The 18,743-nt window shown below is 37.6% G+C and overlaps 1 protein-coding gene across 1 annotated transcript; it reads right to left on the bottom strand.

Annotated features, from left to right (window-relative positions):
• Window positions 1-9,492: 9,492 nt before the first annotated feature.
• Window positions 9,493-10,515, bottom strand: LOC108345186 (DEAD-box ATP-dependent RNA helicase 36). The gene is made up of 2 exons (XM_017583767.2): window positions 10,257-10,515; window positions 9,493-10,161 (listed from the first exon to the last, which is right to left on the bottom strand). Exons 1-2 carry the CDS (start codon window positions 10,304-10,306, stop codon window positions 9,654-9,656), a joined length of 558 nt encoding a protein of 185 aa, XP_017439256.1. The 5' UTR covers window positions 10,307-10,515; the 3' UTR covers window positions 9,493-9,653.
• Between the last annotated feature and the right edge of the window lie 8,228 nt (window positions 10,516-18,743).

The raw sequence follows: 18,743 nt of genomic DNA on the forward strand, positions 1-18,743 counted from the left end.
GGAGTCACATTTTCAATCATATGCTCAAGAAAGGGTGGTTGTAGCTTGCTCACAAACATTGCAACCATCTTCTTGTTGTATAGAGGTGACTCCATCTGTGCTGCCAATTCTCTCTATCGTTGTGCATACTCCTTAAAAGACTCCTCTTTCTTTGCCATGTGCTGTAATTGTAACCTGTCTGGCACGATGTGTTAGCAAAATGATGAAGATGAAGTTTTGATGATCTCCAAATCAAGTCAAGAAGAAATCAAGATTCAAGATGTTATGAAGACTTGTATTTCTATGGAAAGCTTTTGTAATAATTGTTTTTAATTTCTACTCAAATAAACTTACTTAGCAATTAATAAAGACAAATAAATCAAGAGTAAGGTTGAGAGAAATTTGCATAGATGATTTTATCCTGGTTCGGATCTTACCAATCCTACGTCCAATCGTTTATCTCAAACAAGATAAACCTTTTCACTAACACAAAACAATTACAAATTACACTCACAAAGAAACAATTTGTAAGAGTTTAGAAAACACCTCTCTTGATACCACAAGAGATGAAACTACACCTCCTTTGAGTCTTCACAAAGGATGAACACCTCCTCCGAATACTTCACGAAGGATGATTCTCTTTCGAACACCTCCTTAGACACACCAAGGATGAACCGACTATTTCCTCTGTCACCGTAGCAGCACTTCACCAGCTCCACAGACAAGAGTTTCACAAGCCGGACAAGAACACACAAGTCTCAAGAATTTCTTAGTATAATTCAAGATGTTATGAAGACTTGTATTAATATGGAAAGCTTTTGTAATAATTGTTGTTTAGTGTCTAGGACTTAGATTTTTAGTGGTTTTGATTCCATGTAATTCTACATTATATAATTAATGTCCAGAGTCAAAATCGCACTGTTTTAATCAATTAAAACAAGTATTAATCGATTAAAACGAGTAAAAGCTGAAAACTCAACTTGTTGCTGTTTTAATAGATTAAAACTTTTTTTAACCTATTAGCTAATCCATTAAAATACATTTTAATCGATTAAAACAGTCCGTTGGGGGTTTTCAGAGTTGACAACTAGCCGTTACACTGTAATAATCGATTAAGGCTTGGTTTAATCGATTATGTAATCGATTATTCCTGAAAATAATCGATTAAACATAGCCGTTGGGGGCTCCAGATTTGAAAAACTAGCCGTTGTACTCAGTTTAATCGATTAATACTTGGTTTAATCGATTAAAACAGTCAGATGGCTCATTTTCGAAGAATGGAAGAGCCTTTGGATGAGTCTATAAATAGACTCTCATTTCCTCTCAAGGGGAATAACCAGAGACACATAAACTCTTCCCTTGTGCACAAATACTCAGAAATTCTTGAGACTTGTGTGTTCTTGTTCGGCTTGTGAAACTCTTGTCTGTGGAGCTGGTGAAGTGCTGCTACGGTGACAGAGGAAATAGCCGGTTCATCCTTGGTGTGTCTAAGGAGGTGTTCGGAAGAGAATCATCCTTCGTGAAGTATTCAGAGGAGGTGTTCATCCTTCGTGAAGTATTCGGAGGAGGTGTTCATCCTTTGTGAAGACTCAAAGGAGGTGTAGTTTCATCTCTTGTGGCATCAAGAGAGGTGGTTTCTAAACTCTTACAAATTGTATCTTTGTGATTGTAATTTGTAATTGTTTTGTGTTAGTGAAACTTTTTATCTTGTTTTGAGATAAGCGACTGGACGTAGGATTGGTAAGATCCGAACCAGGATAAAATCATTTGTGCAAATTTCTCTCAACCTTACTCTTGCTTTATTTGTCTTTATTAATTGCTAAGTAAGTTTATTTGAGTAGAAATTAAAAGGCACACGTTAGTATTAAAAACCCTCTTGGTTTGTTATTCCACACTAACCATTCCGCTGCAGCCGCTCTGACACGATGTGCATATTGTATTTGTACTGCCTTACAAAGGCGTCTGCCAAATCTGCCCAAGAACGGATATGAGAGGATTCTAGATGTGTATACCAACTCACGCTGCTTCGGCCAAGCTGTCTTGAAAGAAATGGATAAGTAATTTTTCGTCATAGCGTAAGCAGCCATTTTCCGGAAATACATGGTCAAGTGGTTCTTGAGGCATGTGTTACCCTTGTACTTCACAAATTCTGCCACCTTGAACTTGTGTGGAATTGTCACTCCTGGGGCCAAACTCAATTTCACCATGTCACCAAATCCGTAACTATCAAACCCCTCTATGGCCTTTAGCCTGACTTCCAACACTTTAATTTTACTTTTCGCTTCCTCTATGTCTTCGTCTGTATCGTGTGGATAGGCCTTTGAGCGGTAGTACGCTATTGGTTATGGGAAATGCCAAAGAAGTGTGTTCCGCCATTGAGTGATCTCCAATGGGTGGTGTGTAACCTGGTGGCGAACCATACATTGGAAGCGTGAATTGTGTGCCTACAGCGTTATGTACTAGAGGATGAGCCTTATCCTCAACCCTTACAAATGAAGTCTCTCTGGTAACGTTCATGGCTTTCAAAACTTCCAAGATTTGACCGATTTGATCCTTTAGTTGGTTAATATTAGCCTTTACATCTTCACATTCCTCTTCCTCAAACTTCCATAACTTCAGAAATTGTTCGAGTCATAAGGATGTCGTGGAAGTCCCGTAGTTTTTTTTTTTTACTTTTTATACCCTTTGGCTTTTAGTACTTCTCTGCATTCTATGCCATGGTAATGCGTGCTTGATGTATTGATATATGGGTGGGAATTCGCGTGAGATCCTCATTCACCCTTTTTTTTTTTAAAACTCTAAACTTTTTCACTAACGTACATTTTGAAATGGTTTCCATCAAATTCATGAATTCTCGTCGGAGTTGGCGATGCATGGTGTGTTATGTTATTTCTTCTCTTTGAACCCCTATGATGATGCATGCATGATGCTGAATGTATGAATGCACTAACTTATAATGAAAAACCTTGTTTCGACCAATGCCTAGTAGAAAACCTGGCTAACTAGAAAGAGGAAACCTAGATGTATGTTAATCTTTTTGTATTTTTGAATGAAAGAGATTTGAAAGTTCCAAATAAAGTTTCTCATCGACGAAGATATACATGATAGTTATTTATGCAGACAAATGGTTATGACTTTTTTATGATGCAATACTGTGCAAGTAGTTTTTTTTTTTTTTAAAAAAAGTAATGTCCTTCCGTTGATTGATTTTTATTATTTTTTTTTGTAATATTATTTTATTTTTGCGGAGTCAATTTGAAAACAATGAATGTAAAAAAATTTGAAGTCGGATATTCAAAACAGTGCTTGGCATTTTCTTTTGACATTGATATGTGTCTGCTTAAATTCATAGAAAAGTTGAAAGTGGTAAGGATTTAAAGGACATTGGGATAGCCGCGTTGGCGTGTAATATGTGAATATGAGATACGACACACGAAAAGGATGTTGGTGTTTAGTAAAATAAATATGGAGATATGTATCCATGAATGTCAAAGCTGCCCCAATTTTTAGGCATGAGTTTTGTTAATGATAGGGAACAGGTATGAAGAGGATTTACTGAAAAAGGATTGCCCCAAATGGTTTGATTTTCTTTTGCATGGCTAGTTAGGGAGTTCTCAAATAACACAAGCGAGAATAACTTTGGCAAGACAAATGTGCTCTAGTATACGGTAGCGTTATTGTTTGTTAGAGTCAAGCAATGGACACACCCATGTCTCAACAGAAAATGCTATTGTTTATTTAAATTATTTGGTCGCAAAAACGTATGATAATAAATTACTCAAAATGTAATGATTTCTCTTTCTATGTTTTTTTTTTGCGAAATGAAAATGATAAAACTTTTTGAGAAATATTTTTTTTATATTTTCCTCTTATCGCATTCGTTTGTTTTTCTTTTTCAAGAAATTGAATTTGAAGAAAACTATCAACTGGGCCCAATGGACTAAAAAAAAGTTCTTGTTACAGTGAAATGAAAATTAAGTTTGTCATTTTCATTTTTTCCTTGTGTTTTGAAATTTTGATTTTTTTCAAAAAACAATTCTTTCTTAAATAATATGATGTTAACCTGACTTGTTCAAAAACGTTTTTTTTTTTATAATTTTTAAGACTCAAAATAGGTTACAAAGAATGATACTTATTTTTTTTATGAAGAAACATATCTTCCCACTAAATTATGATCGCCTTATTTTCGAAAATCTTAACTTAGACAAGTTGCCCCTGTTTTTTTTCATTTTCAATTTTTTTATTTCTTTTATTTGTTTGCTAAAAAGATTGTTTGTGATCACTTTGAGATAGTGCCCCTTATAAACTAAGTTTTTTTATGGATAAAATGGATGATAGAAAATGATGAAGAAGATTTCATGTTAATAAATGCTTCAAAAAAAAATGAAAGTTTTATTAATTCATTTGACTAAAAGGTGTTTATTTTTCCTTATTAATTTATTCATTAAAGCATGATATTTTTGTTCTTGTTCTTTTATTTAAAGAAAAACATGACACATTTATTGTTATGTATAAAGAAAATGAAGGAAAATGATAAAAATGTTGCTAATGCATATGATGCATGAAGATGTCTATGCCAAAATAATGATTAAAAGACAACATGTTTTATGTTTTAAAGGTAGGTCCAACGTCCTAAAGTCTAAGCATTGCATATGCAATCTCATAGGGAAAGCTTCCTAAACCTAAAATTAAGGCCACTAGAGCTATGGTCCTTTTCACAGCTTTTTCACAACAGTTGAAACGCAATTAGGTGTGAAATTGCATGTAAAGAGAACAGACATTGGCTGGGGTTCTCACGATAGCCAAACTGGAAATAGTCCAGACGTGACACCGCTACACAACCCCTCTAATTCTATGTTACACTCAGACCCGGGTATAGGGTCCCACTCATGATATGCAAAGTAATCATAATAATAAAAACGAGTATAAATAAATTACCAAAATAAATAAAGACAATCATATATAATAAATAAAGGGAAAATAAATAAATAAAATAAAATAAAATAAAAACCACATCAATTTTGCACGTTTAATTAAAAGGCCTGATTCTCTAGCGTCTCTAGTGGAGTCGCCATCTATCGCAACCGAAATCGCGACGGGACGACAACCCGAAAAACAAACGAGTTTGGGAAAAAGATTTTGGAGTTGCCACCATAATTTATATGGAAAAACTATGAAAAACCAAAAAATAAGACATGGTCTACGAAAAGAGATTTTCAAGTTCGGGAATCGGTTACGCGTAAGGAAGGTGTTAGCACCCTATCGCGCATGCCCAAAGGCAGTAACTTTAATTAAATACATAAAGTTGAGGTGGTTTTGCAAAATGTTAATTTTCCCTAAACAAAATAATAAAATAAAATAAAACAAACTATTAAGAAACAATTTTTTTTTTGTTTTATGAACCCGACAAGAATTGACCTTGGTCCTACGTACATCCATTTATTATGGACAATCAGGGATCACGTAGTTCTTTATGTAGAAAAAGGTTTGTGAGTTTGTTTGAAAATTATTATTGATTGATTCAGATTTTTGAAAACAAGTGAATCCGAAAAAGATTTGGTTTAAACAAGATTGACATCGTTTTTGGTTTTTAGAGATTTTGTATTTTTTATTTATTTAAAAAATGGTGGGAAAAAGAAGGAAACCGGCCATAGGCCGACACATACTTATAAAAAGAAATTATGATTAAAAAAAATATTATTTGTGTGTGGAAAGAAAAAAAAATATCTTTAAGAAAACTTCAGAGAGTACAATAAAAAAGAGAAAAAGAATGGTGTAGAGGTGACATACCTTTTTAGCTTTCTTTGTTCTTTGATGATCTCTTTTGGCAGAGTTCCTCAAATCTGAGAACTTACTTTTCTCTATATTCTTCAGTACTCTTGTTATCTCTCTATTTTTTCAAAATATTTCTCTCCTCTCTTTTTCTCTATGGCAGAGTGCGTATTTATATACACACATTGCAATATTATGGAAATCTTGCCTAAATTGGGAATTAATTGACAATAAAACAAAATAGGGAAATTGCATGATTGCCAGAAAACAAATTAAATAATATTCAAAACATTGATTATCATTATTGTCAGAAAATCATATTTTCCTCTTAAAAGCAACAGATGCAACAAATTATATTAATATACTATTTTAATTATTGTTTATAATTATTGACATAATATTAATTCAAATTATTACCATACTAAACTAACATTTCAAAAATATTGTATTAAAGTCATTATTTTACCCCTTTTTTCCCACCATTAATTATTATTTATCTTACTTTTTTTATTATTTTTAAATACTTACTTACTCGGACGAAATTGGGTGTTGACAATTATCATCAAAATATATATATAATAACTTTTATTGATAAAATTGGGGAATCCAATTTCATTGGGTATAGAAATAACCCATTAAATATCAAGAAAAAATGAGATAAGTTTAGGGTTTCTAAAAATCATCAATTTAATCAATTATGAAATAAAATATCAGATAAATTGATTAAATGAATAATGATTGTAAAAAGGTTCATCAAGGCAATAAATCATTTTATTTATTAAAAAATTTGAAGAAGATGCATCACATATAAAATATAAAATAAATAACAAAACATAATTCAAAATGAATTATTTTATATCTTTATATTTAAAAAATTACAATAATGATTTTATACTTAAAAATAATAGAACTTATGACGTATATTTAAATCAGAGGAATATATCACTTGAGAATTAAACTGTAAAATAATTCTAGAGGGCTTAATTGATCCCTCTTACATGATAAATAGGGTAACCCTAGACACAATATAATCATGATAAATAGGATAATTCTAGACACAATATAATCATGATAAATAGGGTAACCCTTCACACAATATAATCATGATAAAATAGGATAAATATAGTAACATTGCTCCTCAAGCTAGAGCATACAAATTGTATGTACCAAACTTGGAACAAATAAACTCAATTCGAGGACCCCTTAATGACTTGGTCAATACATCTGCGAGTTGATCGTTTGACCCATTAAACTTAGTGCATATTTCTTTAGTCAACAACTTTTCACGAACAAAAGGATAATCAATTTCTATACATTTAGTCCTCTCGTGAAACACTAGATTTGATGCAATGTGGAGAGCAGCTTGATTGTCACAATACATCTTCATCGTATGGATGTCACAAAATTTAACCTCTTGAAGGAATTGTTTCACCCATATAAGTTCACATGTTAGTGATGTCATTGTCCTATACTCAGCTTCAGCGGTTGATCGAGCTACTACATTTTATTTCTTAATTTTCCATGAAATAATGTTTCCTTCCAAAAGAACACAATATCCTGTAGTAGACCGTCTATCAATAGGTGAACCTGCCTAATCTACATCACAATACCCAGAGACCTGAATGCTTCCTTTATCTTCATATAACAATCCTTGCCCAAAAGCCTTCTTTACATACCTTAGAATGCGAATGAGAGCATTCCAATGGTGAACACATGGAGCCTGCATGAACTTACTAACCACTCCAACTGCAAAGGATAGATCTGGCCTTGTAATAGTGAGATAAATCAATTTTCCAACCAGCCTCCTATACCTCTCTAGATCGGAGAATAATTCACCTTCTTCTGTCCTTAATTTCTGGTTTGGGTCAATGGGACTGTCTACTGGTCTACAATCAATCATGCCTGTTTGTTGTAATATATCAAGAACATACTTCCTTTGGGAGATTACAACTCCATCTTTTGATTGCGCTACTTCAATGCCTAAGAAGTATTTGAGAATCACAGGCTATTGATGTATTGGGAGATTGAGATGGTTGTGCTAAGCTGTTAGACTTTAAGCTTAAATACTGTTGATATTCATCCTTAGAAAACATAGAAGTGGACGTTTCAGTCTTCGAAGTGGAAGTTTTGGAAGGGAAACCTTGTAAGGAGTAGAAATTCTCTTGAGTGTGACCTATCCTTTTACAGTATGTGCATTGAGGACGTTCCCGACCTCCTCGTCCTCCTCCTCTAGTGCCACGTCCTCCTCTTCCTCGTGTGGCAACCATGACAGATGGTTCCACTAGTTCATGCGCTTCTTGAGTTTGAGGTACCGAGACACGCAAAAGGCGAGTGGTCAATGTTTCCATGGAAGGGACCTCATGACTAGTTAGAAGTTGATCTCTACGATGATCAAAATCGGGATGTAGGGCACGGAGGATCAATTCCATATAAAATTTGTCTATTTTCTTTTTGATATCCTCTAATGGGTCCACTTCCAAAAACATCTTGAGTTCTTCGACAATAGATTGGGCTTTAGCCATGAAGGATACCATATCATGGTCTGCCATTTTAAGAGATGCAAGCTTGTTCGTAGTGTCATAGAGACGTTGAATATCATAGGCATAAATGCTTTGGGCTTTCTTCCGAAAGGAGTGACAAGTTTTGAAAGCCCTCAAAGATATAAGAAGTTTGGGTTCCACTGATTGCCATAACAGGGCACACAATTGGAAATCTGCTTGTTTCCACTGATCAACTTTTTCAGTAGGCACATGGCTTCCATCTCGCTCAAGGTGGTCATAATGCCCTTGGCCAAGGAACCACATTTCAACGGCAACAGACCATGGTAGATAATGTTTTCCATTTAGCTTATCGGAGGTAATTCATGGACTTCCAGAGAAGGAAACAGTACTACCAAACGCCATTTTTGAAGAAGACGAATAGTACAAGCGAGGAACAAGTAAACTCTAAGCGTTTAGACGAACGGAACTATGATAGCGATGGATGACGGTGGCCGGCGACAGCGAACGACGGCCAATGGCTGATGACGACGGACAGTGGTCGGACGGTCGTCGGCGGCGGACGACGTTGGCCAGCGGCGAACGATGGCGGGCGACGACGGAGTATGGCGCTGGACAGATATTACGAGACAGAAACCAGAGCGAGATCAACCCGCTCTGATACTAGGATCGACCCCCTCTAATATAATATTTTATAAAAAGGCTTTTTATATCGATATTTTACATATGTTGAAAGTGGGGCGATGACAGGATTGTAAATATCCCCTGTTGCTTAAGTGATTCAACTGTTTTAAAACCTTCATATGCCTTGTAGACATACATCTTATATTGGTAACGTTCTTGCAACTTTTGCAGATTACTTGTAGTTGTCGTAGAAAAGACCAGATTTTGTCGATTTTCAGGTAAGCACTGAAAGATAAATTTCAATTCCTCCTGAAAACAAGCATCCAGAACTCGATCTACTTCATCCAAGACAAGAAATTGCAGAAGCATAAGTCAAATATTAATTCATATAATTATGAACAATACCATAGGTAAAAGAGTATAATTAAAATGCTTATCTAAATCTGCTTTAAATCAGGGCATTCATTACCTTGTTTCAGGAGAAAACGGGAGGAATAATTAGGGTTTATGAACCCTAAATCCATTTAATGAGTTCCAGCACAAAGTTGTGCGTTAGATTAAAAGTAATAGTAGAAACAAATCTTTCATTAAACGGTTCATATATTCGAACGCTCAATGCGCAACCCTAAAGAAAAAAATGCATATATTAAAACTAAGTTTAAATGTGGCCAAAAGAGATTAATTTTGTTTGAAGTTTTGGTTTTAAATCTACTTTTGGACCTATAAATTGAAAACCAGAACAACACCGAACTGCTTATCCAAACGTAGCTCCAAATCGAATTACAAGCTCACTACCTTGGTTCTGGAGAAAACAGGAGAAATATCAGGGTTATCACGGAGCAAGACGTGGATTCTCTCAGGTGTGGCAATAACGAGGTGTGGCCTCGCAACCAAATCCTTCGCCTGCTTGAGCATATCCATGCCACCTACCACAACCGTGATGCGGAGGTGCACGACAGAGCCTAGAGCGCGGAACTGCTCTGCTAGCTGGAACGCCAGTTCGCGTGTGGCCGTCACTACGATTGCGAAAACACCGAAGGGATGCTCAGCGAGTCGATACAGGATCGGAAGAACGAAGGCCGCCGTTTTTCCGCTCCTAGTCTCGTCGATGCCAAGCACGTGTCGGCCCTCTAGCACAGGCGGTATGCAACGCTGTTGCACGTGTCGTGGCATCCGCATTCCGAGCTCCCGACACGTATTAACGCCCCACTCCGCCAGGCCGAGGTCATCGAACATCTTGCCGTATGTCGCGGCTTTGTCAAGGACTTCGCGGTCGTTTGCGACGGAGCTAGGGTTCATGTAGGGTTAGTTAATTAGGGATGAAAAATTGAATTTAGAGTTGTATGTGAATTGAAGAGATTAAAGAGTGAGTAATAATGTTACCTGCCGTTGGTGAGATTCTTGAGTTTTAGGAACTGGGAGTGTGTGACCATGAGAGTGGTGGCGTTCTACTTGCTCACTTGCTTTATTTTTTCCACCTCCCACGCCGTCGCCGATGCCGTCGCCATTGCCTCTGTGCGAACACTTCATTCTGTCTATACCCAAAACCCTAATTTCAAAAGGGGTTTTTGTTAAAAGCAGACGAAATACAATACCATTTAAAAACTTTACAAATTATATTTGATTTCAAAGGTATCAATTTCTCTCCACATACAAAGGTTTTTTTTTATTGTTCGGATTGTAAAGAAGCACTTTGTGATCTTCACACAAGAATAATTTCAATGCTTACATATATTTTTTAAATTAAAATCACTTTATTATTGTAATTTTTTTAATTCAAAAATAATTATGTTTTGTCTTTTCATTCACAATTTATTATTATCATTATGTATTTTTAATATTAAAAATTTACTTCTCATTTATTATAAGTGTTCAATCTTCAAAATATATATATATATATATATATATATATATATATATATATATATATATATATATATATATATATATATATATATTAAGGGAGAATAGGAGAATAAGTTTTATTGATAAAATTGGGAATCCAATTTCATTGGGTTTAGACATAACCCATTAAATATCAAGTACAGATGAGATAAGTTTAGGATTTCTAAAAATCATCAATTTAATCAATTATGAAATAAAATGTCACATAATTTTATTAAATGAATAATGATTGTAAAAAGTTCATCAAGGCAATAAATCATTTTATTTATTAAAAATTTGAAGTAGATGCATCACATATAAAATATAAAATAAATAGCAAAACATTATTGAAAATGAATTATTTTTTATCTTTATATTTAAAAGTTTACAATAATGATTTTATACTTAAAAATAATAGAACTTATGACATATATTTAAATAAGAGGAGTATATTGTAAGGACCGCACGTTCTTTTATTTTTTTAAATAAGAGATGCAAGCTTGTTCGTAGTGTTATAGAGATGTTTAATATCGTTCGCATAAATGCTTTGGGCTTTCTTCCAAAAGGAGTGACAAGTTTTGAAAGCCCTCAAAGATACAAGAAGTTTGGGTTCCACTGATTGCCATAACAGGGCACACAAATGGAAATCTGCTTATTTCCACTGATCAGCTTTTTCAGTAGGCACATGGCTTCCATCTCGCTCAAGGTGGTCATAATGCCCTTGGCCAAGGAACCACATTTCAACAGCAGCAGATCATGATAGATAATTTTTTCCATTTAGCTTCTCGGAGCTAATTGATGGACTTCCGGAGAAGGAAAGAGTACTACCAGACGCCATTTCTGAAGAAGACGAATAGTACCAACGAGGAACAAGAAAACCCTAAGGGTTTAGACGAACAGAACTATGATAGCGATGGACGATGGTGGCCTGGGACAGCGGACGGTGAACTATGACCGATGACGGCGGACGGTGGCTGGCGGCGGACGGCGGTGGCTGGCGACGGGCAGCGGAGGACGGTGTTAGGCAGCGACGGACTGTGGCGCCAGACATATATGACGAGACAAAAACCATAGCGGGATCGACCTGCTCTAATACCAAGATCGACCCGCTCTGATACAATTTTTATAAAAAGGCTTTTTATATCGATATTTTTCATTTGTTGAAAGTGGCACGATGACAAGATTGTAAATATGATAATTTTTTTATATAGATCTCCAAAGAAAAGTAGATGACTAATTGGAATCATTTAGTGTAATTCTAGACAGCTAGGAGTGACTTTTGGAATATACGTCTTTTAGGGAATAGGAATATTGTCGAAGAAACAAAAATTGCAAGGTTTTCGCAAAAGGGAAGAGTTCTCAAGGTTTTGACAAGATCATAGTAGTTTTGAAGAGAGTTCTGTAAGAGTTATCGTTTTTGGGTTACAGTTATTATAAAGAGAGTATCATTTTCAGTAAACAAATGAGTAAGGAAGTATGTAATCAAAGTAGAGTAGATGATGGTGGGATGTTCTTAAGAGAAAGTGATGTGTATGAAGTGTTGGAAATCCGATACCAATTTTGCACAGCGGAAATATTAAAATAGAGTACGATACAGATTGTTTAAAAGCAAAGAGCTTGTTTGGTCACTTAAAAAATGGTTCCTTTAATTTTCTCAAAGGCTTTTTATCGAACAATTGATGAGCAGAAAATATAATAAGTGTAAAGAGTAGAAAAGTCACAGAAATAATTTTTATCTTGGTTCGAATCAAAAGATTCTACGTCCAATCATTAATCACTATGAATAGTGATTAACCTTTTCAATATAAATAGTTTTACAGTTACAATATAGTGACTGAAAATAACAGTAACAAAAACACATTCCTTCAACGAACGAACCGGAAGAGTACAACACAAACCTTCCTTCGACAAACGAACCGAAAGAGTACATCACAAACCTAACCAACCCTAACCCTTTTATTTTACCCAATAAATTAAACTTTAAACATTTCCACCAAGTCAATTCACTTCACATTGTCACGTATTCATCAAAGTGCATAGGCAGTTTAGTTTTGGCCACGGTGCCAATTGCACCGTTATGTTTTTAACATTGTAAGCCAAATGAACCATGTTGAACATTTTTTAACAAAATATGGGACCTTACTGAACTTTTTTAAAAGGTAGGAGGTGTCAACACTCAATTTCGTCCGGGTTGATTAATAAAATTTATTTGCAAAAAATATAATAAAAAAATAATAAAAAAGGGGGGAAAGAGGAAAGAGCGTTCGGTCATACTGTTTATTGAGGACGTTCGTCCTCGGTTTGGAGCGCTCGTCTTATCACTGTTGCGACGCTCGTCCAAATAGTAAAGCGTTCGTTCCATCTTCTTCTGGACGTTCGTTCTTGGTTCGCGACGCTCGTCCAAATAGTAAAACGTTCGTTCATATAATTTGAGCGTTCGTTCTCGTTTGAGCGAGCGTTCGGCATTTGGAGTATCGCGACGCTCGTCCAAATAGTAAACGTTCGTCCTCGGTTTGGAGCGCTCGTACTATCACTGTTGTACCGCTCGTCCAAATAGTAAACGTTCGTCCTCGGTTTGGAGCGCTCGTCCTATCACTGTTGTACCGCTCGTCCAAATAGTTTTGAACGGTCGTTCGTTTTCTCCAATGAGAACGGGCGCTCGTTTTCACTATTTGCCGAGCGTCCGGATAGTGGTGGGTTCTGTGTTTGTTCGAGCGTTCGTTATTGTGGGATAGGTGATTTTGGGCGTCCGTCCTTAATTTGGTTCTGAATTAACACGTTGTGAGCGTTCGGTTTTCTCAGCCTTGCCTTGCAAACGTTCGGTCTGTATGGAATTCTCCACGAGCGCTCGGTTTTGGACGTTCGGTTTGAACGTTCGGTTTTGGACGTTCGGTTTTGGACGTTCGGTTTTGGACGTTCGGTTTTGGACGTTCGGTTTTGGAATTTTGGTAACTCTTAAGCGTTCGGCCTGGATCAGCGGTTTTACCTTGTGAACGTTCGTTTTTGTTGTGGGTTGGAGAGTGTTAGAGCGTTCGTTCGTTTCGTGTTCGGACGAGCGTCCAATCGTACTCCCGGGTTGACGAACGTCCACTTACACTACGGATTTTTTGGGCTGAGCATTGGATTTCTGGGAATCATCTCTCTGGCACATTCATTCTTGGAGTTGTCTGCCACGGGTGTTCACCTGAAGCTGCTGCCATTGGAACCCTGCAAAGTGGTCTTCTACACCATCCAAGAGAGGGAACATTCTTGGGAACATGGGAAACCCATTATCTTGGGCCTTTCTTCATTGGGAGGGGAAGCTTGGACCACACTAACATGCTGAGGAGGAGGGCAGCAGGGAAGAGAAAGGGAAGACTTAGCAAAACGGGAGGGGGACTCCGGTTTTTCATTTTTTTCTGAGATTTGCTCTCGAAGGCCACTACCAACACAAAAGAGTCCACCACCTATCCGCACCCAGATCACCTTCATCCATATACACCGGCCACCATAGTTATGCACCCTTTCCACCTATTGTCCGACTATCGCCCATCACCATACCCAACATCTTAACCTCACAGCCAACGTCCATATCTCCATTCGCACCAGAGAGAGGAAGCCAAAGATTCAGAAGGGACACGGCAGCAAAGAGGGAGGGAACAACTCGTTGAAAAAGGAAATTAATCAAAGAGAGGAAGGAAAAGTCGGACGCGCGAGGCAGGCAAAGAGTGAACCAAGCTTCAAGAGGTAAGTAATGCCTTCCCCCATGTTTCACTGAGTTTGGTTAATTGACCTTGAACATGCCCCTGTTGTGTTGTTGCTACGTTCGCGTGTGATTGTCGTCTGTTGTGTTGTTGCTACGTTTGCGTGTGATTGTCGTTGCATATATGCTTTGCTCTGTGGATGTTTGTATGGTTTGATTATTACCAGACACCACCGTCACCCTCCCCACATTCGCTGAATCATCATCCATCATAACCTCATGACCACGGTCCATCATCTTCATCCCTTTCCTCTTCATTTTCATCTCCAACGCCTTATACCACGGCCTAACCTCAAACCCCTTGACTCCTCTCACCCGTAACCATCCCAGCCACTATTCCTTTTTCACTCCAAGTTCCTCACCTCAAACACCCATCCTCCATATTCCTCACGGCCTTTCAAACATCCATCTCATCTCTGAGACCCGGCACTATCATCTTCATCCTCATCCTCCTCTTCGAACCCCATCTATCATCATTTTTTTCACCTCTCTGTAATCACCATATTGTAGCCAAGGCACAACACCCATCTTCAACCTACCATTCCCAGCAGCCCAAACCCAAAAACGGAAAATAGATAAAGGAGAATAAGAGAGCCCATCAGTGGCGGTCATTTAGGCAGTGACGCGGCGGCCATTATCATCACAGTGGCTAGTCTGGTTCGCGGTGGTTGATTCGGAGAAGTCTGGCGCGGCAACCAGTGGGGTACGTGGCGGTGGCTCCCAGGGCTGACGGCGTCACGATCAGGAACTGATCCGATGACATTCAGAGTTCGCCGCCGACGCCAAGGTCGCGGGGGTGAACGGCGGCCAGTTTGGCAAACGCGACGCAGAGCAGATCGAGGGTGGCTGGGTTTCGATGGTGGCTGGGTCGCGGTGGCTGGGTCGCGGTGGCTGGTGTAGCGGCACGACGGCTCGACGGCGATGCACAGTGGCACGGGTGAACTGGCCACGGACTGACGGTGGCACGCGGTGACTGGTCCGGCGGAGGCAGCGGTATGTGCAGAAATGAAGACTCTCGGTTGGAAGAAGAAGGATATGTATCTGAATTGGGGAAATGAGAAATGGGAGGAGATGTTGAAAACCCTAGGAGATTCTGAACTGGGTATGCGGATACTGCTAAAGCCCACGCAAAAAAAAAAAAAGAGAGTTCTAACCTCTTTTCTTCACACCCACTTTTGTTCTGCACCCCCGTTTCGCATTTTGGGCACCCCCATGTGTTTTGTTTTTATCATTTCTATTGTTATTATTTGTTTTATTGTTTTTATTTTATTTTATTTTATTTTTTTATTCTAGGTATCTATTTGTTTTAAAAATAAAAATCACAAAAAATATGTTTTAAAGGTTAAGCACACGTGTGATCGTTCGCATCGTCCTTGTGCTGAAACCTTTTTTCTCTTTCTTATATAAAATTACCAAAATACGTTTTAAAGGTTAAGCACACGTGTGATCGCTCGCATCGTCCTTGTGCTGAAACCTTTTTCTCTTTCTTAAATAAAATTACAAAAAATACGTTTTGAAGGTTAAGCACACGTGTGATCGCTCGCATCGTCCTTGTGCTGAAACTTTTTTCTCTTTCTTATATAAAATTACCAAAATACGTTTTAAAGGTTAAGCACACGTGTGATCGCTCGCATCGTCCTTGTGCCGAAACCTTTTCCTCTTTCTTAAATAAAACTACAAAAAAAATACGTTTTAAAGGTTAAGCACACGTGTGATCGCTCGCATCGTCCTTGTGCTAAAAACCTTTTTTCTCTCTCTTAAATATAAAAATTACAAAAATACGTTTTAAAGGTTAAGCACACGTGTGATCGCTCGCATCGTTCTTGTGCTAAGAACCTTTTATCTTTCTTAAATAAAAATACCAAAACATGTAAAATCTTCAAAAACCAAAAACATCAACAATTTCGAACACCAAACAATGTTGCCTTGCCAGAACTACGTGATCCTTGATTCTCCATCAAGAGTGGAGATACGTAGGAGCAAGGCTAGTCCTTGTCAGGTTCACTTCCCAAAAATCCAAAATCATTTCAAAACAAATTTTCAAACAATTTCCAAACAAATTTCTCAAACAGTTTCAAAAAGAACTACGTAACCCTGATTTCTCATTTTGAATGAGAATACGTAGGAGCAAGGTCAATCCTTGTCGGGCCCGAAAAACTAAAAAATATATTTTGTTTGATTTAGAATTTTATTTTAGGGACTAGTTAAACATTTTGAAAACCACATCATATTCGTGCATTTAGTTAAAGGTACTGCCTTCGGGCAGGCGTTGTAGGGTGCTAATACCTTCCCTACACGTAACCGACTCCCGAACCCAAAATCTGGTTTTCGTGGACCGTGTCTTATTATCTTATGGTTTTTCCGTAGTTTTCCAGAATAAACTATGGTGGCGACTCCAAATCTCTTTTCCAAACCCGTTTCTTTTTGGATCGTCGTCCCGTCGCGATTCCGGTTGCGACAGATGGCGACTCCACTGGGGATATGCCAGAGAGTCAGGCCATTTAATTAGATGTGCGAATTTAATGTGGTTTTTCTTTGTGTTTTTCTTCCCTTTCTTTTTCTTTATCTTTGTTTGATATTTGTCATAATTGTATATGTGTTTGTTTTGATTACATTGAACCCTAGGATAGAAAACATGTTATATCTGCCTGGGAATTTTCTGGTTGTTTTGCAGGTGAGGGTTTGGGGTGTACATTGCATTCTCCCTTCACACACACACACAGTATGCCCTTCACACACACACAGTATGCATATCATGAGTGAGGCCCTATACCCGGGTCTGAGCGCAACATAGAAGTAGAGGGGTTATGTAGCGGTGTCACTCTGGGATGTACTTCCTATTTGGCTATCGTGAGAACCCCAGCCAGAGTCTGTTCTCTTCATTTGGGTCTCCACATCTAGTTGATTACTCTGACTGTTGTGGAGAAACAGTGAAAAGAGCCATAGCTCTGGTGGCCTGATTTAAGCATTAGGAAGCTATCCTTGTGAGTGCATATATTCGGCCTTAGAACTTTTGTCATTCAACCTATGATAAGGCACAAAAGGGAGAAATGTGTTTTCTTATAACCCTCATGTTCGCTTAATAAAAATCATGCACCGCGTACATATCATCATATCTCTTTATCTTTTTTCTTTCTTTCTTTTGCCTTTTCCTTTTTCTTCGCTCATTGTTTTTCTTCATAGTCTTGTCACATTTTGTGAATTCTAGTCAAAAATTATAAAGTTTTGATTAAGGCCCTTAAGCTAAAGATGGGAATTAACATGGAATTTTGAGTCAAGAGGTATTCGAGTTCATACATTTTGACGAAAAGATGCACGTCGAGTAAAGGAGGATAATATTGGTGGGGTATAAGAATTTGTTGAGTCTGTTAGAGGTGGAGGTCCAAACATCAGCAATTACTACTTTAGCCCAGTACTATGATCCACCACTAAAGTGCTTCACTTTCCAAGATTTCCAACTAGTACCACCAGTGGAAGAATTCGAGCAAGTCTTAAATATGGAAAAGACTCCATACAACTACCTTGAGCAGTATATCCTTGTCTTGCAGTTAGCGAGGATCAGGAAAGTACACCTAATGAAGTTGGAAAGCGAGTTCACAATCAAGGGCAAGGTGAGGGGCCTTCCTCAAAGATACTTATAGGAATACCTACATCGTTTGGCTTAAGAGGAAAATTGGGAAATGTTTACAGATGTATTAGCCTTTCTCCTCTATGGTGTCATGCTCTCTCCTAAAATGTTAAGAACCTCGTCAATTATGCCGCTATGAATGCATTTGTGGGAGACAAAGAGCGCTGTGAGAATCTAGTCAGTACCATCCTGGCTGAAGTTTATGGGACCCTTAATCGTTGTTACGAACTTAAGGGGGGAAAGATGTTATGTTGTCTACCAGTGTTTTATTTGTGGTTCATTTCCCGTGAGACTGGAGACACCTTAAATTCCCTATACCCCATGGACGAGTTATTGCAGTATATAATCGATTACAAGGACATTGTAAACGATTACCCGAGAGAAAGTTGGATTTTGTACAAAAAGTCCATCACAGGTACTCAGTCAGGTGAACATGGGTCACCATTGGAAAAAGAAGTGATTTTTAGGAACTTTTGCACATGTCTTAGGCTGTTCCTTGTGAACCACATGTGAAAAGAGCAAATGAATGGGCGCAACTTTGTGCAAGTTTAAACGAAGAACAAGATAAATGGTGTGTCCCTTGGCAGCATAGATCGGATTACATATCATTGCAGGA

This window comes from Vigna angularis, chromosome 8, assembly GCF_016808095.1.
Source record: "Vigna angularis cultivar LongXiaoDou No.4 chromosome 8, ASM1680809v1, whole genome shotgun sequence".
Taxonomy (NCBI): domain Eukaryota; kingdom Viridiplantae; phylum Streptophyta; class Magnoliopsida; order Fabales; family Fabaceae; genus Vigna; species Vigna angularis.